General features: G+C 54.7%; 1 protein-coding gene across 1 annotated transcript; it reads right to left on the reverse strand.

The window, feature by feature from the left end:
- Window positions 1–12,971: 12,971 nt before the first annotated feature.
- On the reverse strand, window positions 12,972–23,975 carry ZDHHC19 (zinc finger DHHC-type containing 19). Its single transcript, XM_030823129.1, is given in 8 exon segments — window positions 12,972–13,031; window positions 13,034–13,145; window positions 13,483–13,568; window positions 20,387–20,492; window positions 21,201–21,373; window positions 22,188–22,327; window positions 23,341–23,462; window positions 23,830–23,975. Coding segments are annotated over 8 exon segments (945 nt in total).
- Between the last annotated feature and the right edge of the window lie 2,728 nt (window positions 23,976–26,703).

Consider the following 26,703-nt stretch of genomic DNA (forward strand, 5'->3'; position numbering starts at 1 on the left):
AATACTTAACTATTAAAATAGAAAGTCCTCTGGGCAGGGGACGGGGTTGGGGGGCTGCCAGGCGGTGGCCAGAGGCTATTATGCACTGGAAACCCGGCATAGCAGAGGAGCAGCCCTGCACCTGCCCCTGTTCAAGGTAGGTGGGCGGTGACTGCAGGCCATGGGAAACGTCCGTCCTAGGGGAGTCACCAGCCACCTGGGAAGCCAGGATCAAGGCCCTCCACCCCCAGAGTACAGGAGACAAACGGAGGGACACCAGGGACAAGGAACCCGAGGGCCCGATGCAAAGTGGCGTCGGCTCACCTGGGAGTCCCACCTTCATGCCACTGTCAGCACTCGCCTCCTGCCCGCAAGCGCCTGAGACCGGAGTGCTGGGGAGGCTGGCTGTAGGCGAAGGAGGTGAGGGCAGATTCATTTCTTCCTGCAACCGCAGCCTGTAGAGCTGAGTGGGCAGGCAGGGCCTGGCTCCGTGAGCTCAGAGCTGACCCTCTACAAAGATTCCAGGACGTGGAGGTTGGGACATCTCTCTTCAAACACAGGTTAATCCGGAGGAGCTATGGGGCCTGTGTTTAATAAAGTGTACTCTGTCTTCAGCATAGAAAGTCCTTCCCACTCCCTGCTCTGTATCTCCCAGCCCTCCTAGGAGGCAGGCAGGGCAACTCCAGGACAGTCACCCTAGTTCACACATGAGGAAACTGGGGTTTCAAGACTGAGACATGAGCGCCCAGCACAGCCCAGGGTGGGGCGCAGCAAGGGGGTATTACTGGGCACCTCTCATGCCCTGCCGCAGCCCCACACCGTGCCCCACCTCATCCCTGGGACAGCCTGCAAGCTGCGGACTCCTGGCCAGGTAAACAAGGGGAAGAATCCTACCCAAGACGTAGCTGATTTGAATTTGTTAAGAATTAAGGCCAGGTGCGGTGGCTCATGCCTGTAATCCCAGCACTTTGGGAGGCAGAGGCAGACGGGTCACCTGAGGTCAGGAGTTCAAGACCAGCCTGGCCAACATGGTGAAACCCCATCTCTACTAAAAATACAAGAAATTAGCCAGACATGGTGGCAGGCACCTGTAATTCCAGCTACTCAGGAGGCTGAGGCAGGAGAATCGCTTGAACCTGGGAGGTGGAGGTTGCAGTGAGCTGAGATCGTGCATTCCAGCCTGGGCAATGAAGGGAGACTCTATCTCAAAAATATAAAAAAAATTAAAAAATTATGGCAGCCCCAATTTCCAACTAAGTTATATTACAAGATATGGTCAAAACACATTTTCCCACTGCAACAATGTTATTTTATTTAGATATTGGGGCTTGTCCATCAAGGGCCAGTTAACCCACAACACTCCAGAATTTCTGAACAAGTGTAATGAACATCTGACAAATATTATTACAACACCAATGGTCAAAATAGAAAAGCAATAGCATTTGATAAGAAATTACTTTTTTTGAGACAGAGTCTCGCTCTGTCACCAGGCTGGAGTGCACTGGCACGATCTCGGCTCCCTGCAACCTCCACCTCCCGGGTTCAAGCAATTCTCCTGCCTCAGCCTCCCAAGCAGCTGGGGCTACAAGCACCTGCCATCACGCCCGGCTAATTTTTGTACTTTTAGCAGAGACAGGGTTTCACCATGTTGGCCAAGCTGGTCTCGAGCTCCTGGCCTTAAATGGTCTGCCCGCCTTGGCCTCCCAAAGTGTTGGGATTACAGGTGTGAGCCACTGCACCCGGCCGACTTTTTATTTAATATTGTGAATACCTGCCTGAAAATCTGAGGCCAGATGGAAGAATGGACAGAATTGCCCCCACTCTCCTGTTTTGGAATTTAAAGAAGAAAAAAGAGGGGAGGCATCACCCAGTTGGGACCAGGATGGGGGAAAAAGGGATAGAATTTGCTGACCAAATAGGGAAGCTGTGAAAGAAAAAAGCAGGTCCCTGGCAACCAGCTCAGCAGCTGGAAATCCCCCTCGGTCCTTGGGAGAGACAATGAGCTCCAGCTGCTTTCAACTCCGAGGCCGAGAGAGCTGGTTCCCCACCTGCAGCAGTCCCCGTGTCCTTCTCCTCGCTGAGCCTCACCTCCTCTGCCTGCCACAGAGGCGAGCATCCCACTTCCTGCCCAGGGATGCAGCGGAGAATGAATATCACCTAGGTAACAACTCACAAGCACAGTGTCTGGCTTCGGGGCGTAGGGGCGGGGGCACATGTAATCAATACATGCCACCGCCTGCCTGGGTGGCTTCCCCCTTCCCTGATGAAGACCTCCAGGCCGCAGAGCCTGCTCTGTTCCTGGTCACGAGGCTGCAGCTGAAGGTTGGAGGAGGCCTCTCAGATTCAAAACAGGGCAGAGATGAGAGGCGTAATTCTAATTTGAGATCAGAGCCTGACAGCTGGGCAGGTGGCAGGCAGCCGCTTCCTCCCCTCCGTGGACCCTGCTAGGAGAGGGGCTGTGGTCGTATTAAGGGCGTGACCGGCAAGGCCCGCAGCGGGATGGGCCATGCCGGTGCAGCTCTGCGTAAATCCTTAGTCCTGAGTATTCTCGTGTAACTCACAGCTGGAAAGAGCCGTAGATCTTCTGGTTCCACGCTTTCATTTCACACATGAGGAAACGGGCCCAGAGAGGGAAAGGGCTTTTCGTAGTCACGTGGCGAGGCAGGGGAAGCTGGGCCCAGAATGCAGGTGTCCTGCCACCCAGACCCACAGCCAGGATCCCCCTAACAGGAAAACACTCGCTCGGCCACCATGGGCATTTGATGAATTTGCCTCTAGTCTTTTAAAAATAAATATGTATAATTTTATTTTAAAATTTTTTATTTTTATTTTATTTATTTTTTTTGAAACAGGGTCTCACTCTGTCAGCCAGGCTGGAGTGCAGTGGCACGATCATGGCTCACTGCACCTCCACCTCCTGGACTCAAGCAATTCTCCTGCCTCAGCCTCCCGAGTGGCTGGGACTACTCAGGCAGGCATGTGCCACCGTACTTAGCTAACATGATTTTTTGTAGAGATGGGGTCTTGCTCACCAAAGAGTTGGGATTACAGGTGTGAGCCACCACGCCCAGCACCTTTGGAATTTTCTACCCCAGCCCCAAGCTTGGGACGGGTCTGGGACACCCAGATACCCTCCCCATGAAGCCAGGCCCCGCACCCTGCTCAACCGCCTGCACACAGGCAGGTGCTCCTCTTACTCTGTGGCTCCTCTCACCTTTGCTTCCTCTCTCCTGGTACTGGGACGAGGAAAGACCTTAAACACGTGAGAGCCCCCAGGGAATAATTCAAATTCAATCATAGAAAATGAAGGCACAAAGCCTGGGCTGCTGGGAGGGCCCGAGGGCCTGGAGATGGAGGCTTGGCAGCCCCAGCACTGCTGAAGCCAAGGGAATGAGTGACTTCTCCAAAAGCAGGTTGAGTCATGCTGAACCTCACTGGTTCCCTAGTAGCAGGAGCATGAGGACCAAGGACGGGACTTAGGAGATTCATGGTAGGGGTGAGGGCAAGAGCAGCCAAGAGTCAGGAGGGTCAGAAGTGTGTCTGATCCCTTGGCAGGGTGCGGTGGCTCACACCTGTAATCCTAGCACTTTGGAAGGTCAAGGCAGGTGAATCACCTGAGGTCGGGAGTTCAAGAGCAGCCTGGCCAACATGGCGAAAACCCGTCTCTACTTAAAATACAAAAATTAGCCGGGTGTGGTGGCAGGTGCCTGTAATCCCAGCAACTCAGAAGGCTGAGGCAGGAGAATCGCTTGAACCTGGGAGGCGGAGGCTGCTGTGAGCCGAGATCACACCATTGCACTCCAGCCTGGGTGACAGAGCGAGACTCTGTCTCAAAAACAGCAACAACAACAACAACAAAAGAAGTATGTCTGATTCCTGACGCCAAGAGTAGAAGAGGTTTCAAGAAAGAGGGTGTGGTCAACAGTGCCAGGTGCAGCTGATGTAAAGGAAAAGTGGCCTCCTTTTTTTTTCCTTGACGTGGATGCGTACAAACCCTCCCCTGGGTCCAAGCTCAGGGCTGGGCCGCGATCAGGAGCCCTCAGGCTAGATCTGGTGCGGAGGAGACCTGCTGCCGAGGTTGGACGGGTGAGCCTGGAAGGGCGTGGACCCTCCACCCAACCTCAGGGACAAGTGCCCAACGTCCCACTGAGCAGAAACAGGGTGGGATGGAAACCAAACAAATTGCTCCTGAAATCCATGTTTTAGGAACGTTTGGTTTTCAGCTTCTCTTTCCTGCAGCAGGATATTTAAAGAAAACAAATCTTTAAAGTCTTCTACTCCAAAGCAAAGAGTGCTGTGTGTGCCTACTTCTGGTCTCTGCTTCAGGAACAAACCCCCTTTACTCTCTGGCCTGGATTGTGCCCAAGGCAGCCGGAGCCTCCTGGCCAAGCTGGGCCAGCAGCACAGGCCCCTGCCAAAGGCTCAGAGTGAGCTGGGCACCACCAGGCCTTGAGGCCTTCCAGAGGCTTTTACTCCAGGGCACTCTGAGGCCGGGGGCTGTGGGTGGCTCACTGACTATGCCGCCAGCTGGGAGCAGACGGGGCCCCATCTCTGCCCCAAATCCAAGTCTGGCCAGCTCCTTCCCCTAGGGATAGATACTTGGTGGGGAAGAGAGGGAGCTGAGAAGGTCACCTAAGAAAGGTGAGCCGGGCCGTCTGCCTGGGAGTCAGAATGAGGTGGCCCATCCTCAGCCTTGACCATTTCCCAATGCCCTATTTTATTTAAGTTTTTATTTTATTATACAGGGACAGGGTCTCACTATATTGCCCAGGCTAGTCTTGAACTCCTGGACTCACATGATCCACTTGCCTCGGCCTCCCAAAGTGCTGCGATTACAGGCATAAGCCACCACACCCAGCCCCCAGATAATCTAAATTCAGAGCCTGCAAAAGGGTCAGGGCCCACGGAGAGAAAATGGAGACAGAAGAGAAAGGGAATTTCTCCCTTCAGTTCCCCATGCCTGAGTCAGACCTTCTCACCGTTTCCTTTACAATCACCGCACACCCACCTGGCCCTGGCCTAAGAAAGGAATACAAGTCCATGAAGGTTCTCCCTTCTTTTTTCTTCTTTTTCTTCTTCCGTTTCATCTTTTCTTCTTCTTCTTTTTCCTCCTCCTCCTCCTCCTCCTCCTCCTCTTCTTCTTCTTTTTCCTTCTGTCGCCCAGGCTGAGCGAGTGCAATGACGCGATCTCGGCTCACTACAACCTCCACTTCCGTGTCTCAAGCGATTCTCCCACCTCAGCCTCTGGGACTACAGGCGCGCACCACCACGCCCGGCTAATTTTTGTATTTTTTTGTAGAGACAGGGTTTCGCCATGTTGGCCAGGCTGGTCTTGAACTCCTGACCTCAGGTGACCCGCCCACCTCGGCCTCCCAAAGTGCTGGGATTACAGGCGTGAGCCACCGTGCCCGGCCCATCATGTACCCTTCTGATCCTACAAGCGCACTGTGAGGTGGGCCGGGCATGGAGTTTAGTTTCAGCTTTGCATTGAGATCACAGCGGCCGGGTCTGGAGTTTAGTTTCAGCTTTGCATTGAGATCAGAGCAGCCAGGCATGGAGTTTAGTTTCAGCTTTGCATTGAGATCAGAGTGGCTCTGAGAGGTCAGGGCCTCATCCAGGGCCACACATCCAGCTGGCAGCAGAGCCACCTGTCCACCCAGCTCTCCGGATGCCCGGCCTGTGCTCCCTGCACAGCCGCTTACTGCCCTGCCTGGAAAAGGCAGGCAGGAGGGATCTTTCCACTCCCATCAGGAGCTGAGGAACAGGCATCTAGGAGCTAAATCTGGCTGGGGGAATCTCCCAGCCCAGACAGCCCAGGGCCCTGCTCAGGGGACCGTGCTTTCACTTGCTGACCTCATGCCTCCACCACTACTCGGGACAGATGAGGTTCAGCATGACTCAGGTTCAGCCAAAAGATACTAATGGGCCATGGAATAAATCCTGCCTGGAGCCCCATTCACCTCAGGACTTGTCCTCAGACCGTGGACCTTCCTCCCTGGTCACTCAGTCAAGGGATCGCAAGAGATCAGTGCAAGAGTAGCTCTGAATCGGCCGGGCGCCGTGGCTCACGCCTGTAATCCCAGCACTTTGGGAGGCCGAGGCAGGTGGATCATGAGGTCAGGAGATCGAGACCATCCCGGCTAACATGGTGAAACCCCGTCTCTACTAAAAAAATACAAAAATTTAGCCGGGCGTGGTGGCGGTCACCTGTAGTCCCAGCTACTCAGGAGGCTGAGGCAGGAGAATGGCGTGAACCCGGGAGGCAGAGGCTGCAGTGAGCTGAGATCGCGCCACTGCACTCCAGCCTGGGTGATAGAGCGAGACTCCATCTCAAAAAAAAAAGAGTAGCCCTGAAGGTTACCCCCCCAGCACGCCTGGTCTTTGCAGGCCCAAGACACCCACAAGAGTAACAGCAGCGCCTCATTCAGGAGGCCGAGGACTAAGTGAGCAAATGCAGGCCGAGCGCTTCCCCAGGCCTGGACCTCCATTAGCATTCAACCGTGTTATCACTGTCATCTTGCTACACTGAAGCCAGATCACTAGGCCTTTAGGAGGAACGTGCCCTTCCTGTTGACAGGCCAGGCCTCGGACCCAGCCGTCTCCTCTCCGTGGGGTGGCAGGAAGGGCCCAGGACTCAGGTGGCAGATCAGGGACCCCCCAGCCTGGCCTCTGCTCAGCTGTGTGATCCCTGGGAAGCCCCACCTTGCGTCCCCCACCGCCTTGGTTTTCTTCTCGCTGAGAAGGGAGGGAGGTGGCTGGTTGTTCAGTAAGTAGGGCCCCTTCCACTTTGGGAATCCCCAGTTCCAGCAGCAGAACTTCCCCAAGCAGAAAGCCGCTGGGAAAGTGGGTGCCCGGGTGGGAGGCGGAAGCCCCAGGGAGAGGCAGACAAAGGTGCCCTGTGCAGGCTCCGCCTCCAGCCTGGCGGACAGTTCCCTAGATTTCCACACCCAGATCAGGGCCTTCCCAGAACCGCAGCCAGGACATGAAAAGCTGTCAGACAGTTGCCTCTGTGTTCCTGGAAGCTGTGGTTCAGGAAAAGCGGGAGGGAGAGAAGGAGAGAGAGGGCAATCGAGGGAGAGCAGAAGAGAGTGTGAAGAGAAAGAGAAAGATGGGAGGAGGAGGAGCAGGGGGAAGGGAGGACACAAGCGTGGAAAGGTGAGAAGAGGTGAGGCAGAGGCCCACGCGGAGAGGCAGAGCCTGGGACGCTGCTTGCGGGGGAGGTCAGGTGAGGAGTAGGGAGAGCGGAGGCTGTGAGCAGCCACCCTGGAACAGAGCTCGGAACCACCGTTGCTTTTGACTTCCTTCAGCCTGAGACACTGCCTGGCCACAAAGCAGAAGCAGCAGTTGCTTTTTCTTAACAGAAGGCAGAGCCATTGCTGGGTGATCTTCTTCCCATCCCCTCGAAGAATCTCAGGCCCATGCCCCCATCCCCTTTGGCCTGGAGACACCAGTGTTGGTGGGTTTTCTGTAAAACAGTAACAAAGACCTCGTGTCCGAAGCAGCACCCTTCACCTCTGTTGTCAGGGCCACGGGGGAACCCACACCCAGCCTGGCAGGAGGCTGTTGTCATGGTAACTGGCATCCCAAGGCCTGGCCTGCCTCCCGCCTCCTTTATCCGGCTGTGATGATCATTGTTCCCTCCAAGAAGCACCTGTCATGTGTGGGGGTTTGTCCCAAGCTCTTTCCATGCACTAGGTAAGCCCTGTCATAACCACACGACGAGATACGACTAGTGTGTGTGTGTGTGTGTGTGTGTGTGTGTGTGTGTGTGTGTCTTCTAGAGATACAATTATTAATCTCACGTTACAGAGGGAGAAAGCAGGCAGCCCACCTTCAGAGCCCTCGTCTTAACTGTGACCCTACGCTGAAATACAATGTGGAAACCGCCCACAGACACACCTCGTGGTGGCTACGGGTCACGGGAGCTGCACTTCTGCCTCTTGGAGAGTTGCTTGTTTGCGCCATGCTGGTTTCCTCACCTCAGAAACTAGAATAACAACCCACACAGCAGTTGTGAGGATTGAAGGAGGGGGCCTGGACACTGAGCACAGGCCCTGGCCCAGGCAGGGCTCGATCGAGGGTTTGTTAGTACAGGAGTTCTGGCAAGCCTTCAGCCCCTGGGCTGCTTCCCTCCAGCCATTCTTCTGCATGCTAAGAACTAAAGAGAAGGGATTCAGACCCAGATGAAGCATGGGTGCCAGGCACTGTGCCCAGCTGCCCATGAAAGCCAGCAAGGTGCCTGAGTCCTTTGAGGTACTAGGATTCTGGGCCCTAGATCCTGCAGTGCGATGACCTCCCCTTCCCCCATCTGTCCCTGCCCTGCTCCACCCTCAGCCACCTGCCGGGCCCCCACCCAAGGGTCAGGGCAGAGCAGGGCAGGGCTGAGCGGGAGGCAGGCAGAGGGGGTCATTATCGCCAGCAGCACAGGGCTGAAGAGAGTTAAACCTTCTTATCAGTTCCCTGGGCCTGTGCTGAAATGCCGAGCCCAGCCCAGCTCTGAGGCACAGGGGCTGGAGAGCAGAGCCCTGGGGTTGCCAGCCAAGCCTGTCTCCTCTGGAATGGCCCAGGACCAGCGATAAAGGCAGCGGCCTGGGAACCAGAGAGTCACCAGACTGGCTGCACCGTGTGATCTGATGCAACCACTTCCCTCTCTGGGCCCCAGAGTCCCTGTTTGTGAAACTGGGGGGTGGGGGGCAGCTGGATGGGGCAGCTGGATGGGGCAGCCCGGGTCCCTTCCTCTCCTAGAGAGTTAGGGTCCTGTGATCCCTGGGAGGTGGCTACGACTGTCAGTCCTACAGACGAGGAAGCTGAGGCTGCACACGGGACAGTGGCTTCTCCACTGTCGCGCTAGTATCCTTTGGCTGAACCAGAGAGGAATGGCGGGGCTGAGCCCCACCCCACATGCCCATGAAGCTTGTGAGCCTTCCAGAAGGCCCGTGGAGGAAAGGCGTGGAGATAGGGGGGCGCTGCTCTGGGCACCCCGTCCCAGGGTCTGACCCCTTTCTTCAGGTCCTAGGGGCCAGCTGGGGACCTCTCAGAGGAGCCCTAGACAGTCAGGCACCTGGCAGCTTTGCAGGCCTGGGGGTCACTCTTGGCTCCAGCCCACAGAAGGCAGAGATGGCAGGGCTTCCTGGGCGTGTGGACAGTCGGCCCCGTAACTGGGCTCTGATAACACCCCTCCCCTTATCAGTGGGTCAACGACTGGGTGGGTGCATCTGAGAATCAAGGGTACATTCCGCAGAAACAAGGAAGGGGCAGAAAGGAAAAGTGGGTGCAGCTCAACCGAGGCCTCCCAGCCCGGCTGCAAAGAATCCCGGAGGGGTCCCCTGGCTTAGCGGGGAGAGTGTGGAGTGGTGGGGAGTCAAAGGGACAGTCTACGTCTCACTTACCCCTCCAGGAGCCAAGAGGCCTGATCCAGGCGACTTTCCTGAAGAAACCTTAGAAATCCTGGGCTGGGGCCGGGCACCGTGGCTCACGCCTGTATTCCCAGCCCTTTGGGAGGCTGAGGTGGGCTGATCACTGAACCCAGGAGTTTGAGACCAGCCTGGCCAACATGGTGAAACTCTGTCTCTACTAAAAATACAAAAATTAGCTGGATGTGGTGGTGCACACCTGTAATTCCAGCTACTCAGGAGGCTGAGGCACGAGAATCAATTGAATCTGGGAGGAGGAGCTTGCAGTGAGCCGAGATCGCACCACGGCACTCCAGCCTGGACGACAGAGCAAGACTCCGTCTCAAAAAAAAAAGAAAGAAACCCCAGGCTGAGAGGGACAGAGAGACCCTAGAATCTACATTTAGAGCAGGAGGGCATTGCCCTCAGAGGGGTCATGGTCTCCTTTGACACTATGAGGAAAATTATGTGTCCAGTGGGGAAACTGAGGCCTAGCGCGTGAGGGGAGAGGACTCACAGCTGGCTTAGGGCTTGAAAGGCCCTTGCCTGAGGCTGAGTGCGTCCCCTGCATACCTGGAGGCGAGGACCAGCAGGTGCCGTCCCGAACCAAGGGACAGGGCGGCAGAGGAAGGGCAGGGCGTCCCCAGATACTGGGCCTGGGCTCCTTTGCCCCTGTGGGCTGGGACTCCAGGCAGGCACCACTTCTTCAACCAGCCAGTTCCATAATTCACATCCCAGCCTTGGCCCAGGCTCCTGGACCCCCTCCTCCGTGGCCCAGGCCAGGCAGGTGGGTGAGGCTGGGCCTGCACAGGGAAGGGTCTGAAGCCTCCAGGGTCAGTTGTGGCAGGACCCAGTGGGCTGGAGATCTGGAGGGACGTCCTGCATCACCAGCAGTAGAGAGGACAGGGGCTGGGCCAGCACCCCCCTGAGAATGCGCTCACACCCCAGCACACAGACACACACATCTCCATGGCACCTGCGGGTGGCTCATCTGAACCCTTGGGTGACATCCTTCCGTCCCCACCTTCCTCCACACCCTGGTTTCACCCGGATACAAAGGTGACAGGAAGCAAACTGTGTGGCTTGTGCCCATTTTGACACTCCAGGTGGCAGAATCACTGGGACACTTGATAAAAATTCCCACCCACCCCTGACACGGAGAGGCTGAGCCAGAGGAGCCTGGCAGAAGGGACTTCCCTGAAGAAAGGGGCCTGGGTCAGTCTCGAAGGTGGTCCTTGGAGAAGCTCTGGGTGGTGTGTCAGCTGTGTGGTGGAGAAAATAATCATGATGATACTGGCTGCACTCATTGTGTGCCTACTGTGTACCTGTGTCCCGATGTTTTGCATGAAACACCTCATTCCAGCCTCTGACAACCTTCCAGAAAGATGACATTATTCCCAGTCCCACGGTCACATTCTGGCCGCTAGCAGAGACACAGTTAGATGTGCCCCCCGACCCCCCCCAACCCCAGGGGCCTGAAGACTTGTGGGGCCTGGGACCACCCCAGGGGCAAGACCAGAACCAGCTCCTGACTTCCCACCAGGAAAGAGGGACCAGGGTGAGACACAGCTGCAGGAAAAGATGCAAGCCTGGGCTGTGGTGGAGAACGCCCCCACCCCTCCACTTCCCCAGGACGCGGCAGGCAGGAGGGGTCCACTCCCAGCCTCAGGGCCCCAGAATCAATGGGGCCAGCCCTAACCCCACCCCGGAGGCTCCAGCGCGGCAGGGCTGGACAAGGCCAGGCCTGGGGAATCCCTGGGCTGTGGGCGCCCCCTACAGCCAGACAGAGGTGCGGCCGGGCAGAGGCCAGGTCCTCCCCAACCTCAGACACCCCGACATTGGTGGATTTTCCTGTTCCATCATCTCCAGCCCTAGCTGGGAGCTGGGCCAGTCAACTCCTGCAATTATTATTATTATTATTATTATTATTATTATTGTTGTTGTTGTTGTTGTTGTTGCCCCTTTTTTTTTTGAGACAGAGTCTCACTCTGTCACCCAGGCTGGAGTGCAATGGTGTGGTCTTGGCTCACTGCATCCTCCATCTGCCAGGTTCAAGCGATTCTTCTGCCTCAGCCTCCCTAGTAGCTGGGACTACAGGCGCGTGCCACCAAGCCCAGCTAGTTTCTGTATTTTTTACTAGAGACAGGGTTTCATTATGTTGGCCAGGCTGGTCTCGAACTCCTGACCTCAGGTGGCCTCGGCCTCCCAAAGTGCTGGGATTACAGGCATGAGCCACCACGCCCAGTCTATTGTCGCCCAATCTTAAGGAGGAGAGAAATGTTAGGTGTCTCTTCCGAGGTCACAGAGCCAGGCGGTGTCGGGTCCTGAACTCAGGCCTCCACAGATCCTGGCTCCTCCATCCCGGAAGGTCTTTGTCTCGGCCCATGAGAGCCTCCTCCAAGCCCTCACCCAGGACAGACATGCACAGCGTGACAGTTGTAAGAGGCAGGCAAGGGTATTTAATGGGCATTGAGGGTCTTGGCAGTCCCACCAGGGGAGTGGGCAAAGGGCAGGGCACAGAAAGGCTTCCACTCAGGGCTCAGGGAGTGGGAGGTAAGGAGGCAGGTTCAGGAGGCGGGTTCAGGAGGGGAGGAGGTGGAATCAGGCGGGTGGGGTTTCAGGAGGGAAGGGGCGGAATCAGGAGGTGTGGGTTCAGGAGGTTGGGAATCAGGAGGTGGGATTTCAGGAGGGTGAGTTCAGGAGGAGGTGGGAATCAGGGGGGTGGGGTTCAGGAGGTGGATGGAATTCAGGAGGGTGGGATTCAGGAGGAGGCAGGGGTTCAGGAGGCAGGAGGTGGAATCAGGAGGTGGAATCAGGAGGTGGAATCAGGAGGCGGAATCAGGAGGTGGGTTCAGGAGGCGGGTTCAGGAGGTGGAATCAGGAGGTGGGTTCAGGAGGTGGAATCAGGAGGTGGGTTCAGGATGTGAGCTCAGGTGCTGGTGCTGTGGGCATCTCCGGGTGCACGGGGCGACAGGAAGGCCGAACCTCGCCTGGGGGCTCCTGCAGCCGCAGGGACAGCACTGGGCCCGTGTGGAACTAAACACAGAACAGGGCATGAGCGCTCTCAACAAGACCCCGCCCTGCAGCTCATGCCAGGTCTCCTGCTCCTGGAGGCAAAGGGAGCGGGCTGGCCCCACAGAATGTGCTGCAGAGGCCCCGGGGGGCGCAGGGGTTGCCCAGCCCCAAGGTAGCCTCCTGATGCTCCACCTCCGTGTCTCATGGGGCTTCGAGTCAACGTTTCCTTTAAATAAAAGAATCTCCCACTACCCCCACCCCCTGGCCAAATTATAAACCACGAGACTCAGTCCTGCGAGTAGGTGACTGGCCCGAGGCCCATCAGCACATGTAGCGGGGGAGTCATCCTTCATTTATCTTTGTGACTCCAGGGACTCCTGGGTATATTCTAGAGGCCTGGGTCCTCCTTTCAATGCCCCTCCAGTGTAGAACCCTCCTCCCCCAAGCTCGGAGCACTCCAGCTTCAGGGTCAGCCCAACCTCAGGGGCCTCCCCCCACACCCTCACGACCTGCAGACATCCCTCTCCCGACACGCACAGACACCCACGCACACACATGCTTCTTACCTCCTGGAGAGCTGCAGCCTCACCACGCCCTGGGGCGCCCCTCCCTGGTTTGTAGGGATCCAGAGGTTGGGGCTGGGGGCCAGGGCAGGCTGGGGGGTTGAGAGCAGAGGGGGACATTGGAGGGTGCATGTTCGGCATGGATGTCCAGTCAGGCCCCACCACTCTCTGCAGCTGGACAGCTTCAGCCATGTACCTGGGGAGCAGCAGGCCAGATGCAGGGGCCACTGTCCTCCCTGGTCTGGCTCCCCTGCCCCCCTCAGCTTGGGAAGCACGAAGCCCAGGGCTTGGCTCTGCAGGAAGCTGAGGCCAGCCTCATCCAGGATGCAGCACCCCTCTATGCCATAATGGGGCAAGAACACACAGAGCCAAGGACGCAGGGAGGCCCCAGAGCTCCCAGTGCCCTGGAGAAAACCCCAGAGGTGCCGGAACGGTGGGTGTAAGGGTCTGGAGCTGTGCTAAGGAGCCAGGGGGAATCCGCCGCTGCCCCACCCCCAGGGTTCAGCAGTTGGGCCTCTGGTTTGCCAACTCACTTGGGTCCCAGTGGTGCACAAATTGTTAAATACCAGTTGCTGGCACAGCCCTGGTCGAAGGGGTTGTATCCCTGAAGGTGTCTGCACTGGAGCGGGATGGAAACCGGAAGAGGAGCTCAGAACCAGCAGGAATGGCTGGGCCATTGCCCAGTGGCCCTCCCTGAGCTGGTCAGCTAGCAGGCCTCAGCCCAGGGCAGCAGCAAGCTGGAGGCCAGGAGACCGAGAGGACCTTCCCACCACGGCCCCATCCTCCTCCTCTTGGTCTCCACTGGCCACACACATCTTCCCGCCGCCTCCTTCCAGACACTGAACGTCACTGTCTGGAAGGTGAGTTGAGCGAGGCCCAGTTACATTTCCCTAACCATGATCACAGGACCGGGAAAACCTGGGCTAAAAGCCTTGAACACACCACGCGGTAAAGGCCAAGTCCTCCCCTGGGCACTCTTGACCTTGATCAGGTTCTCTCCCTCCTCTCTCCGCTTCGCCCACTCACTCTACCCATCCGCCTCACCCCTCCCGAACTCCCCCTCCTCCCCAGGGCAGGCTGGGCCTCACCTGACTTCAAGAGCCTTCGCTGTCACGTTTTGTCACTGAAAGTGGCCCAGCAGCATCTCTGCCCACCACCAACTCCCCTGTGTCCCATGCCCCCGCTCCCCGGCGCACAGGCTGAGATTTTCAACACCATCCTCCACCAAAGGAACCAGGACTCCATGCAAGGGTAGCTGGCACTCACTCGAGGGAGGAAAAGTCTGGGTGGCCCCATAACAGCTCACTGTCGCCACAGGGCAACACGCATCCTTGCACTATTTGAGATTCTGCCTACTTTAAGGTATTTAAAGCATGTAAAAGAAACGTATTGGCCGGGTGAGATGGCTCCTGCCTGTAATCCCTGCACTTTGGGAGGCCGAGGCGGGTGGATCACTTGAAGTCAGGAGTTTGAGACCAGCCTGGCCAACATGGTGAAACCCCGTCTCTACTAAAAACACAAAAAATTAGCCAGGCGTGGTGGCAGGCACCTGTAATCCCAGCTACTGGGGAGGCTGAGGCAGGAGAATCGCTTGAACCCAGGAGGTGGAGTTTGCAGTGAGCTGAGATCGCGCCGCTGCACTCCAGCCTGGGTGACAGACTGAGACTCCGGCTCAAAAAAAAGAAATTGGTATTGTATTAGTCATTTAGAAGATTTTGATTAAATTTATGGAATTTGGGCCAGGCATGGTGATTGGCACCTGTAATCCGAGCATTTTGGGAGGTGGAGAAGGGAGGATCTCTTGAGCCCAGAAGTTCAAGACCAGCCTGAGCAACACAGTGAGACTTTCATCTCTAAAAAAATAAAAATAGTTAGGTGGCTGTGGCATTGTGTACCTGTAGTCTCAGCTTCTTGGGAGGCTGGGATGAGAGGATTCCTTGAGCCTAGGAGTTCGAGGCTGCAGTGAGCTGTGATTACACCACTGCACTCCAGCCTGAATGACAGAGTGGGACCCTGTCACTAGAAAAACTAAAAATATATTGAGAGAATTTTAAAATTTAGGGATATATATATATATACATTTTTTTTTTTTGAGACGGAGTCTTGCTCCGTCACCCAGGCTGGAGTTCAGTGGCGCGATCTCAGCTCACTGCAAGCTCCGCCTCCCAGGTTCACGCCATTCTCCTGCCTCAGCCTCCCAAGTAGCTGGGATTACAGGTGCCCGCCACCACGCCCGGCTAATTTTTTGTATTTTTAGTAGAGACGGGGTTTCACTGTGTTAGCCACAATGGTCTCGATCTCCCAACCTCGTGATCCACCCACCTTGGCCTCCCAAAGTGCTGGGATTACAGGCGTGAGCCACCGCACCCAGCCAAAACTGACCGATACATTTGTACCTGCCTCTCCCAGGCAAGATGCTTTCAGATATGAATGAAACCAACAGCTCTCGGCCAGGCACCATGGCACACACCTGTAATCCCAGCACTTTGGGAGGCCAAGGCGGGTGGATCACTTGAGGCCAGGAGTTCAAGACCAGCCTGGCCAACATGGAAGAACCCCGTCTACTAAAAATGCAAAAATTAGCCAGGCATGGTGGCATGTGCCTGTAATCCCAACTACTCAGGAGGCTGAGGCAGGAGAATCACTTGAATCTAGGAGGTGGAGGTTGCAGTGAGCCGAGATAGCACCACTGCACTCTAGCCTGGACGACAGAGTGAGACCCTGTCTCAAAAAATAAAAAAAGAAAAAGAAACCAACAGCTCTGAAGCACTCAGACTGTCCCCCTCACTGTCTCCAGACCTGGGGCTCCTGCTCCTGTTCTGTGTCTGAAACTGCCTGACACTCCACAGGACCAAAGCCAGGGTGGGCTGCTTCTTGCTCCGTCTCCCACCCAACCCCCCTCTCCATTCCCCGCCAGGGATCAGGGCATCTGCTTTCTCTCTCTGTCTTTTCGTCCCTCCCAAAGTGCTATGGATTCCTTTGTTGGTTGGTTCACTCGCTGTTTCAGAAATATTCTGGGGCCTTAAAAATGTTCCAGGGGCCGGGCATGGTGGCTCATGCCTGTAATCCCAGCACTTTGGGAGGCCAAGATGGGTGGATCATTTGAGGTCACAAGTTCAAGACCAGCCTGGCCAACATGGTGAAATCCCGTCTCTACTAAAAATACAAAAATTTTTAGTAGAGTGTGGTGGTGCATGCCTGTAGTTCCATCTGCTTGGGAGGCTGAGGCAGGAGAATCACTTGAACCCAGGAGGTGGAGGTTGTGGTGAGCCGAGATGACGCCATTGCACTCCAGCTGGGACAACAGTGTGAGACTCCGTCTCAAAAAAAGAAAAAAAAATTCCAAGGGCTGGTCTGAAAGCAGTGGTTTATCTAGGCTTTTCAGTAAGTTACAGACCCAATTCCTTGTTCTACTCTTTCCTCGCTGCTCGCTACTGCCCTTGTAGTCAAGAAAAAAAAAAAAAAGGGAAGTTCCAGTCACTGTGCTGGGGGTTGAGGACGCGCTGCACACGACATATCCTGGGCGAGCCTCAACCTTCAGGGTGGCGAGGGCAGCACCGAGGGAAGGCGCAGGAACCCAGGCAGAGGCGTCCAGGCACACTCAGAGGAGCCGCCCGGGGGCCAGAGGCTGAGCCCTGAGGGGCGGGGACAGGCCGCTTCCCTGCGTGCAGTTTCAGAAGCTGCTGTGTGCGCTCCGGAAAGAGTAGTCTGAGGCCTGACCGCTGGCTTTGGCCGCCTGGTGAGAGCGGCATCCGTGTGACAGTGAGCACGGCGGCCAGCTGAAGCCGCCTGGGAAGGGGGAGAATGGAGCACGTGAGCACTGCCAGCTCTGTCAGGAGACTTGGCTGCTGGAGAGCAGAGTAGAGCAGGAGGAGTGGAGGCTGGCGATGTTAAGGGAGGGTTTTGCTTTGCTTTTAAGATGAGAGAGACAGGAGCATTGTGTAAATGGTGATGAAAATGAATGGTGCCAGGTGCGGTGGCTCACGCCTGTAATCCCAGCACTTTGGGAGGCCGAGGCGAGTGGATCACCTGAGGTCACGAGTTTGAGACCAGCCTGGCCAACACGGTGAAACCCCGTCTCTACTAAAAATACAAAAAATTAGGTGGGCGTGGTGATGTGCGCCTGTAATTCCAGCTACTTGGGAGGCTGAGGCAGGAGAATCGCTTGAACCCGGGAGGCCAAGATCACGCCACTGCACTCCAGTCTAAGTGACAGAGAGATACTCTGTCTCAAAAAAGAAAAAAAAGAAAGAAGAAAGAAAGACCGAAAGAAAGGAAGAAAGAAAGAAAGAAAGAAAGAAAGAAAGAAAGAAGAAAGAAAGAAAGAAAGAAAAAGAAATTGAATGGTATTAATAGTAGCGACATCTAGAGCACTCACTTGTACCAGCTGCTACTCTATGTCTTAAACTCACCCATGCTGCCCACTTTACAGATGGGGAAAATGGACGCCTAGGTGGCTAAGTAATATACCCAGGACCTGTCTGCTGGTATGCTGTGGAGCTGTGATGTGAACATGTGTGAACTGCATCCAGAGACCTTGCTATCAACCACAGGCAGAGTTGCAGCCTGGGGATGGAGGAGGAAGGGAATGAGATTTGGGGCATGTGAAGAAGGCCTGAGGTGGGTGCTGTGGGCCGCGGGAAGGAGCCCTGCCTGGTGAATCGCAGGCCACGTTAAGGTCCCTGGAGGCTGGAGATCCTGGATCAGGAGGGCAGCATTCTGGGCAGAGGAGGGAGGGCAGGAAGAACCGCAGGATGTGAGAAGGGTGAAGGCTGCCCAGAAGAGGCTGAAACGATGCACTGAGGCCAAGGAGGGGCCACATGCCGACCAGAGCGGGCTGATGAGGAAGGGCGGAGTGGGGGAGTCACAGGTGTGGGAGCCAAATATGGGTGTGGTAGAGTGATTGCAGGGTGACTGTGATGGGAGGTGGTGGGCAGAGACAGCACCTCTGTCCTTCCAGCTGTCTGATACCTGCAGCTGCTCCCTCATCAGTGCTGCCCATCAGTTTTCCTAGAACAGCCAGTGTCCTGCTGAAGGAGTCTCATGGCGGGGAAGTCCACCCTCTCCACTCCTGCTCCACGTTGTGCTAGAGGCCCAAGACACGCAATAAGAAGAGAAAGAAATAAAGCCATACAGATTGGAAAAGAAGAAGTGAAACTGTCCTTTTTCACAGATGACAGGATTTCCTATATAGAATCAACAAAAAAGCTATTGGAACTAATAAATGAGTCTAGCAAAATGGCAGGATTCAACACCAATTCACAAAAATCCATTGTATTTCCCTATGATAATGAACAAATGGAAATTGAAATTTTAAAAAACATGCTTACAATAGCACAAAAAGCATGAAATACATATAAATCTAACAAAATGGATACAAAATCTGTAGCTGAAAAACACAAAATAAGGATGAAAGACATTGACGAAGACGTAAATAAATGGAGAGGTGTGGCATGTTCATGAATTCAAACACTCAGTCTTGTTAGAATGTCAGTTCTCCACAAACTGATCTATAGGCTCAGTGAAATTCCAATGAAAATCCTAGCAGATTTTTTTGTAACAAATAATAAGGAAACAATACAATTTTTTAAATGGACAAAAGATTGGAACAGATACTTCACCACAGTTACACAGATCGCAAAGAAGAACATGAAAATATGCTTAAACCATTAGTCATTAGGAAAATACAAACTGAAGCCACACTGAGATGCCACTACACATGTCTTATACCGGCTAAAACAAAAAACAACAAAAACAACTGACAACATCAAACCTTGGTAAAGATGCAAAGCAACTGGAATTCTTATATATTACGGGTAGGAATGCAAAATAGTACCACTATTTGGGAAGACAATTTGGCAATTTATTATGAAGTTAAACATTCAGGCCAGACACAGTGGCTCACGCCAATAATCCCAGCACTTTGGGAGGCTGAGGCAGGCAGATCACTTGAGGTCAGGAGTTCCAGACCAGCCTGGCCAACATGGTGAAACTCCATCTCTACTAAAAATGCAAAAATTAGCCTGGTGTGGTGGCTCACATCTGTAGTCTTAGCTACTTGGGAGGCTGAGGTGGGAGGATCACTTGAATCTGGGAGGTGGAGGTTGCAGTGAGCCAAGATCGAGCCACTGCACTCCATCCTGGGTGACAGAGTGAGACTCCATCTCAAACAAATAAACAAAAAACCACATTCAATTACCATATGACCCCTTCAAGTATTTACCCCAAAGAAATGAAAACTTATGTTCACATGCCTGTACACCAGTGTTTATAGCAGCTTTAGTTATTATAATCTCCCAAGCTAGAAATAACACAAACACCTTCAACTGGTAAATGGATAATCTATTGAACATCCATACAATGCAATACCGTACGGCAATCAAAAGGAATAAACGGCTGATATGAGCAACAACATGAATGAATCTCGAATGTATTGTGCTAAGTGAAAGAAGCCAGACTCACAAGCCAACAATCCCAGTTATTCTGGAAAAGGAAAATGTTAAGGACAGAAGGCAGATCAGTGGTTGCCAAAAGCTGCAGGTAGGGGGAGCAACTGACTACAAAAGACCATGATCTCTGATTTTCTGGGGTGATGGACCTGTTCTAAATATTGATTATGGTGGTGGCTGCAGGACTGTATCCACGTGTCAGAACTCATAGCTGTACACTAGAAAGGGGATTACATAGGTAGATTATTGCTCAATAAACGACTTTTTGTTTTGGTGTTTGTTTGTTTTGAGACAGAGTCTGGCTCTGTCTCCCAGGCTGGAGTGCAGTGGCACGATCTGGGCTCACTGCAAGCTCCGCCTCTCCGGTTCACGCCATTCTCCAGCCTGGACCTTTTTAATGTGGCCAGCGGAAGCAGTCGACTTGGTTGCCCACACCACCTTCTGCCCCAATTAGAATCGTTTCCTCTCCATCCTATCAGCATTCCACAGACTTTCAGGCTTCCCTGAGTTTTTGCAAAGGTGTCCCCTCACCTGCAATGCCCTCCTCTCTGTCTTCTGTCTCTCCCGAACCCCTAAGCTGCATGTCCTACCCTACCGTGTGGTCCTCCCTGAACCCTCAATGCCTGAGTCTGCGCCACACAGCTCAGAACCGGCCGCCTCTCTGAGTGTTCGTGGGCATCTGGTGGGTGTTACTCTGATTTCAGGTTCCTCATCAACACGAGTGTGGAATGTAGCCTTACCCACCTCTATTCCCATCGCTCAAAGAATCCAAACCGCCCAGCACACAGTAGGCCCCCAGGAGGGACACGGACCACCGAGCTCCCGGAGGAGGCGAGATTGGAACCTCTTAAGAGCTGGGTCTGGAGGCACCTAACGAGGCACCGTCGCGGGTGGAGGTCAGACTATCACAGGGCCAAGGGCAGTGGAGAAAGCGCGGGAAGCGCGGAGGTCCCGGAGGTGCAAGCTGACCACCCACGGCCCCGCGTACCTTGCCCTTGTAGGTGCGGTCGGCCGAGCTCACGGACACGGCCTGGATCAGCAGCAGGAGAGACAGCGGCACCAGGAAGCCCGCGGCGGGCACAGCCACCACGATGCTGCGCGGGTTAAGGAACGGAGCTGCGGGACCCCCACGCCTGGCCCCGCCACTCAGGCCCGACTCCGCCCCAAGCCCCGCCCCGCCCCCGGACGCCCACCCACTCACCCAGTCCCCTGGCTCCACCCTCATCCCGCCCACCCCCGCGAAAGCCTGACTCCACCCCGCTGTCCCCGCCTGTCCAGATCTGCGGTCCACCTTTAGCACCCGCTCCATGACCCCGCCAGATTCCTTTTCCTTTTTTCTTTTCTTTTCTTTCCTTTTCTCTTCTTTTCCTTTTTTTTGGAGGCACAATCACAGCTCACTGCAGCCTCGACCGGTTGAAACGATCCTCCCACCTCAGCCTCCTGGGTAGCTGGGACTATAGGCACGTGCCACCACGCCCGGCTAATTTTTCTATTTTTTTGTAGAGACGGGGTCTATGTTGCCCAGGCTGGTCTGGGACTCGGGCTGAAGCGATCCTCCCGCCTCCGCCTCCCAAAGTGCTGGAATTACCGGCGTGAGCCACTGCCCCCGGCCCGCTAGAGGCTTAACGCTCCGCCCCTTCTCCTAGCCCCGCCCATCCCCCGACCCCACCCACCTCACCTCGTCCCAGACTGGTCCTTCCAGGTGGCTTCTCCCTCTAGCCCCGCCCCCACAGCCCCGCCCTCAACAGCCCCCTCCTTGGCTGTCCCCGCCTCCTCCCCTCCTTCCCCACGTGGGCGGATACGCGATGGCCTTGTCGGTGGAGAAGGGCAGGTGGGTTGTGCGCACCAGGAAGATGAGACAGGTGACCAGCATGGCGCCCGAGTAGAGGCACAGGGACAGAATGAGCAGCATGAAGAAGCGGAAGTTGCGGTGACCGATGCAGTTATTGACCCACTTGCAGTGGTGGTCAAAGTCCTGGGCAACGGGGAGAGGGGCCAGGCTTGAGGACTTCTCCTCCGGCCCAACTTCCATCACCCCAGATCCTGAGGCCTTCCCCCTGCCTTCTAGGCCACCTGCCCTTGGCCCATGCACTGGCTTCCACCCCCAGGGAGAAACCGAGCCACGGAATCCCTCATGCTGACATTTCCCCTGTTAGAGCACACTTAGGACTCTGGTGTATACGGTCACCTGTCAGAAGACCTTTAGAGAGAAGGCTGGCCCGGCCTTCTGTGAGACACATCCTACTGTAACTTTGGGCAGAACGTAAACCATCTCTGGGCCTCCACTTTCTCATCCATTCGATGAAGATGACAGTAACAGTAACACCCTTGCCCAGCCAGCCTCCTGCACTTGTAAACCTATGCAAGCCGTGCTCACCAGACAGATGGTCACTCACAGCCAGGAGACCCTCCAACTTGGACACCCAGACGAGGCAGGCAAGGCCTCCCAGACCAGGCGGGCAGCCAGCCTGAGGGGCTTGGGTATCTTGTGTTAGCGAGCCCAGGGGTGGGACAGAGGGCTGCCTCTCCTCCCCTGGCCTGACCCAGCCCAGGACAGATGTGGACGCCCTGTGCATGTCAGCACCTCTGCAGGCAGTGGCCAGCCTCCCAGGACAGGTGCAGGTGGAGAACACATGAGTGACCAAGGGTGGCTGGGAGTACTGCCACCCTTGGCCTTTAGCAGTCCTGAAAGACAGCTTCACAGCCAGCCCTGGTCCCTGTATGAGGGAGGCTCCTGGTCCCAGCCAGACGTGGGGCAATGGCTGGTGGACAGGTAGAGGGGCACTCACCTCCACACAGATGTTGCACCAGGGGCAGTGGTAGGTCCGGGGCGGGCGGTGGAAGCAGCACTTCGGACACCACTGCAGGCGGAAGGCCCCGTGGTTCACCCACACCACGTGCACCGTCAAGGGGCCCTGCTCAGTGGAGCCTGGCATGGGAAGAGGATTGGGCACAGCAGAAGGCCCTGCAGTCACCCCGCGGCGGGGGCAGCTCCACGGCATCACAGGGCACGAGGAAGGGTGGGGACAAGGTGGGCAGAGGAACCCCTGTCCCCACTGAGCAAGCTGTCCAAGCTCAGAAAGGGTGGCAGTCAAAGGGAAGACGGGTTTCCAGCCAGGAAAGTTTTGTATGAAACTCAGGCGTTTGGAACAGTGAGTGCTGCTTTGAGTGTCATTGTGTAGTGAAGGGAGGAAGTGCATACAGTGGTTTGGAAGAGCCCAAACCTCGCCTGCCCAGTCCTCCCATCTAAGGCAACTGGGAAACCTCAACAATTCTGTTTTTCCACACCTTGGTGGCTTAAGAAACTGGGTAGGGCCAGGTGCAGTGGCTCACACCTGTAATCCCAGCACTTTGGGAGGCCGAGGTGGGCTGATCATGAGGTCGGGAGTTCGAGACTAGCCTGGCCAATATGGTGAAACCCCATCTCTACTAAAAATACAAAAAATTAGCTGGGCTTGGTAGCATGCTCCTGTAGTCCCAGCTACTCGGGAGGCTGAGGCAGAAGAATCTCTTGAACCTGGGAGGCGGAGGTTGCAGTGAGCCGAGATCACGCCACTGCACTCCAGCCTGGGCGGCAAAGCAAGACTCTATCTCAACAAAAAGAAAAGGAAAGAGAGAAAGAAAGAAGAAAGGAAAGAAGGAAAGAAAGAGAAAGAAAAAGAAAGAGAGAGAAAGAAAGAAAGGAAAGAAAGAAAAAGAAAGAAAGAAAGAAAGAAAGGAAGAAAGAAAGAAAGAAAAAGAAAGAGGGAGAGAGGAGGGAAGGGAAGGGAAGGAGAGGGGAGGGGAGGGGAGAAGAAAGTGCTAGGGCCAGAGCAATGAAGACGTGGGGTGAAGGGGTCCAGAGGCTGGAGGAGGGTCAGTAGGAAGAGCACTTTAGGAATCCCCCTGCAGGTTCCCAGCCCTTGGGTGTCACCTCCTTCTCCCAGGGGGCTGATGCCTCACCTTGATGTAAGATGCCAGGGTCTGAGAAGTTGAGTGAAACGAGACTGAAGAAGGAAAGGGCGAAGAGGGAGCCTGTGATGACAGGAAAGGCCCACTCCCCATTCTGAGCCAGCCACCTGCAACTGAGACCAGAGGCAGGCTCGGTCCTGAGCAGGGGCAGCCCAAAGCCCCCCGCCCAAGGCCTGTGGCTTACTCAGGTCAGGACCCACAGACCTTAAAGCCAGATTTAAAAATCCAGGCTCCAAATACCCAGGCAGACTCATAATGGCTCCACCAAATGTCACCAGCATGACCAGCCACCCAAAGCTCCCAAAATGCACAGGCACCCTTGACCTCTGCGCCTTTGCATGTTGGTTCCCTCGACCAGAATATCCCCCTTTCCCTGACCTCTCCCCCCGTCTTCTGCACTCCCCTGCCTCCATCCTATCATCTTCTGTTTCCCTGGCTGTCTCTTTGTAGGAAACCTAACGACTTGCCTGGGAAACTCACGGGAATGCGAAGAAGAGGCCACTGAAAAAGACTAGCAGCACCACATTGAAGGCAGCAAACAGGCTGGGGAGGACCCAGGGACGTGGGACCAGAGGCAGGGGATGAGGCTCCTTCACCAGGGTCATGGCATCCATTAAGAGTGTCATGGCTGGGCCTCCTGCACCTCCAGGGGAGGTCAGAGCCACCAGGCTTCCTCCCCCAGCCCAGCTTCCAGATCTCCATGACCACGGCGGCCTCGCAGCCCAGGATGAAAGGAAAGAAGGCCCAGTGTGACATCACAGAGGCTGGGGGTCCTCAGCAGAACTGTCTGCAGCCTGCTTTGGCTGCCTCCAGTGACAGCAACTTCCAACAGCAAACCCCACCCCCATCCCCACACATGCTGGGGAACCTAGAGGTCCTGCCCCTGAGAGGCTGATGTTGTTGGAAAAAATATGACCTGGAGAAACATATGGGAAGAAAGTTGGTAATTTTCAGCCGGGCACTATAATCCCTGTAACCCCAGCAATTTGGGAGACCGAGGCAGGAGGATCACTTGAGGTCAGGAGTTCAAGACCAGCCTGGCCAACATGGTGAAACCCAATCTCCACTAAAAACACAAAACTAGCCAGGTGTGGTGGTGCATGCCTGTAATCCCAGCTACTCAGAAGGCTGAGGCGGGAGAATCACTTGAACCTGGAAGGTGGACATCGCAGTGAGCCGAGATCGCGCCATTGCACACCAACCTGGGTGGCAGAGTAAACTCCATCTCAAAAAAAAAAAAAGAAAGAAAGAAAAGAAAGAAGGTTGCTGGGTTTTTTGTTGTTGTTTTTGTTTTGTTTTTGTTTTTGTTTTGTTTTGTTTGTTTGTTTTTGAGACAGAGTTTCATTCTTGTTGCTCAGGCTGGAGTGCAGTGGTGCAATCTCGACTCACCGCAACCTCCGCCTCCTGGGTTCAAGCGATTCTCCTGCCTCAGCCTCCCGAGTAGCTGGGATTACAGGCCTGCATCACCACACCCGGCTCATTTTGTGTTTTGTAGTAGAGACGGGGTTTTGTCATGTTGGCCAGGCTGGTCTCGAACTCCTGACCTCAGGTAATCCACCCACCTCAGCCTCCTAAAGTGCTGGGATTACAAGCATGAGCCATATTAAACTTCCTTTATAAAAGGCCTCAAAAAGAAGAAACTAAGGCGGAAATCTAAAAATAAATATGCATTCATTCACTCCAAGAAAAGTAACAAGCAAGGCAAAAGTTAAAAAGAAAAGAACAACTTTTCCTCTGCCTAGCAAGCACAGTTATAACGCTGTTTAAGAAGCCAAGGCCGAAAGAATAAGCTCCAGACACCCCGCCCCTCCAGAGCAAAGTTGAAGAAAAAAAAAGAAAGACAAATTCTTTTACTGTTACTCCTTTCCCAGGTTTGTTAAGCATGATTATGTTTTACAAATGACTGTATTTAGCCAGTTCTTGTTTTTCTTTCAATGCAGCTACAAAGTCACCAGCTATGCAAGGCCACAAGTTATGCTATAGATTATGTGACCTGTCATATGATTAACTACTTTTATTTATTGTAAGTCCGCTTATAAAAACCCTGCTCTGTCTTTGTTCAATGCTCAGCTTTTTAGATGCGAATCCACTGAGCCAGTGAGTACCTGAAATAAAGTCCTCTTGTTCTCCGTCTCAGTCTTGCCAGTCCTCAGTTTCCTGCAACATCTCTACTAAAAATACAAAAATTAGCCAGGCAAGGTGGCGGGCACCTGTAATCCCAGCTACTCGGAGTGCAATGGCACCATCTCAGCTCACTGCAATCTCTGCCTCCCGGGTTCAAGCAATTCTCTTGCCTCAGCCTCCCAAGTAGCTAGGATTATAGGCACCCGCCACCACGCCCAGCTAATTTTTTTTTTTTTTTTTTTTTTTTTGTATTTTTAGTAGAGACAGAGTTTCGCCACGTTGGCCAGCCTGGTCTCGAACTCCTGACCTCAGGTGATCCACCCACCTCAGCCTCCCAAAGTACTGGGATTACAGGTGTGAGCCACTGCACTCGGCCTAATTTTTGTATTTTTAAGAGATGGGGTTTCACCATGTTGGTCAGGCTGGCCTCGAATTCCTGACCTCAAGTGAGCCACCTGCCTCGGCCTCCCAAAGTGCTGGGATTGCAGATGTGAGCCACCGTACGCAGCCTCTTTTTTGATTTTTCATAACTGACCCTCATATTAAGGAAGCCAAAACTTAAGTGATAACTGAAGTGATCGTGTTACTGACCACAGGTTCTTTAAGCTCCGATAAAAATTGACACGAGGCCAGGCAAATTTCCCAGACAAGGCTTTATTGGGGGCTTCCGTTCCACCACGGGGGAGACAGCACTGCAGGGGAGTGCTCCGGCTGGCTCCCCAGGGGAACGCGTTGTGGCGTCTCAAGGAGCGCGACACGCGTAATTCATGAGGTAGGTGAGCGTTCCTGCAGGAGTGACAGAACGCACAGGGATAGTTAGGAATCGCAGTAACACATACATCGCAGGATCGGAACACGGCGAGCAAAAGCCTCTCCCTGGCACAGGCTTTTATTTTGTTTCTGTCTGTCACCGAGTCTGGAGTGCAGTGATGAGATCTCAGCTCCCTGCAACCTCCGCCTCCCAGGTTCAAGCAATTCTTGCGCCTCAGCCTCCCGAGTAGCTGGGATCACAGGTGCGCACCACCACACCTGGCTAATTTTTGTATTTTTAGTAGAGACGGGGCTTCACCATGTTGGCCAGGCTGGTCTCAAACTCCTGACCTCAGGTGATCCGTCTGCTTCGGCCTCCCAGAGGGCTGGGATTACAGGTGAGAGCTCCCGAGCCGAGGCAGAGATTTTGGTCTTGTAATGAGGCCAAGGGTGAAAAGTGGTCGTGCTTCCGGCTTTGTG

This window comes from Nomascus leucogenys, chromosome 11 (assembly GCF_006542625.1).
Source record: "Nomascus leucogenys isolate Asia chromosome 11, Asia_NLE_v1, whole genome shotgun sequence".
Classification (NCBI taxonomy): Eukaryota; Metazoa; Chordata; class Mammalia; order Primates; family Hylobatidae; genus Nomascus; species Nomascus leucogenys.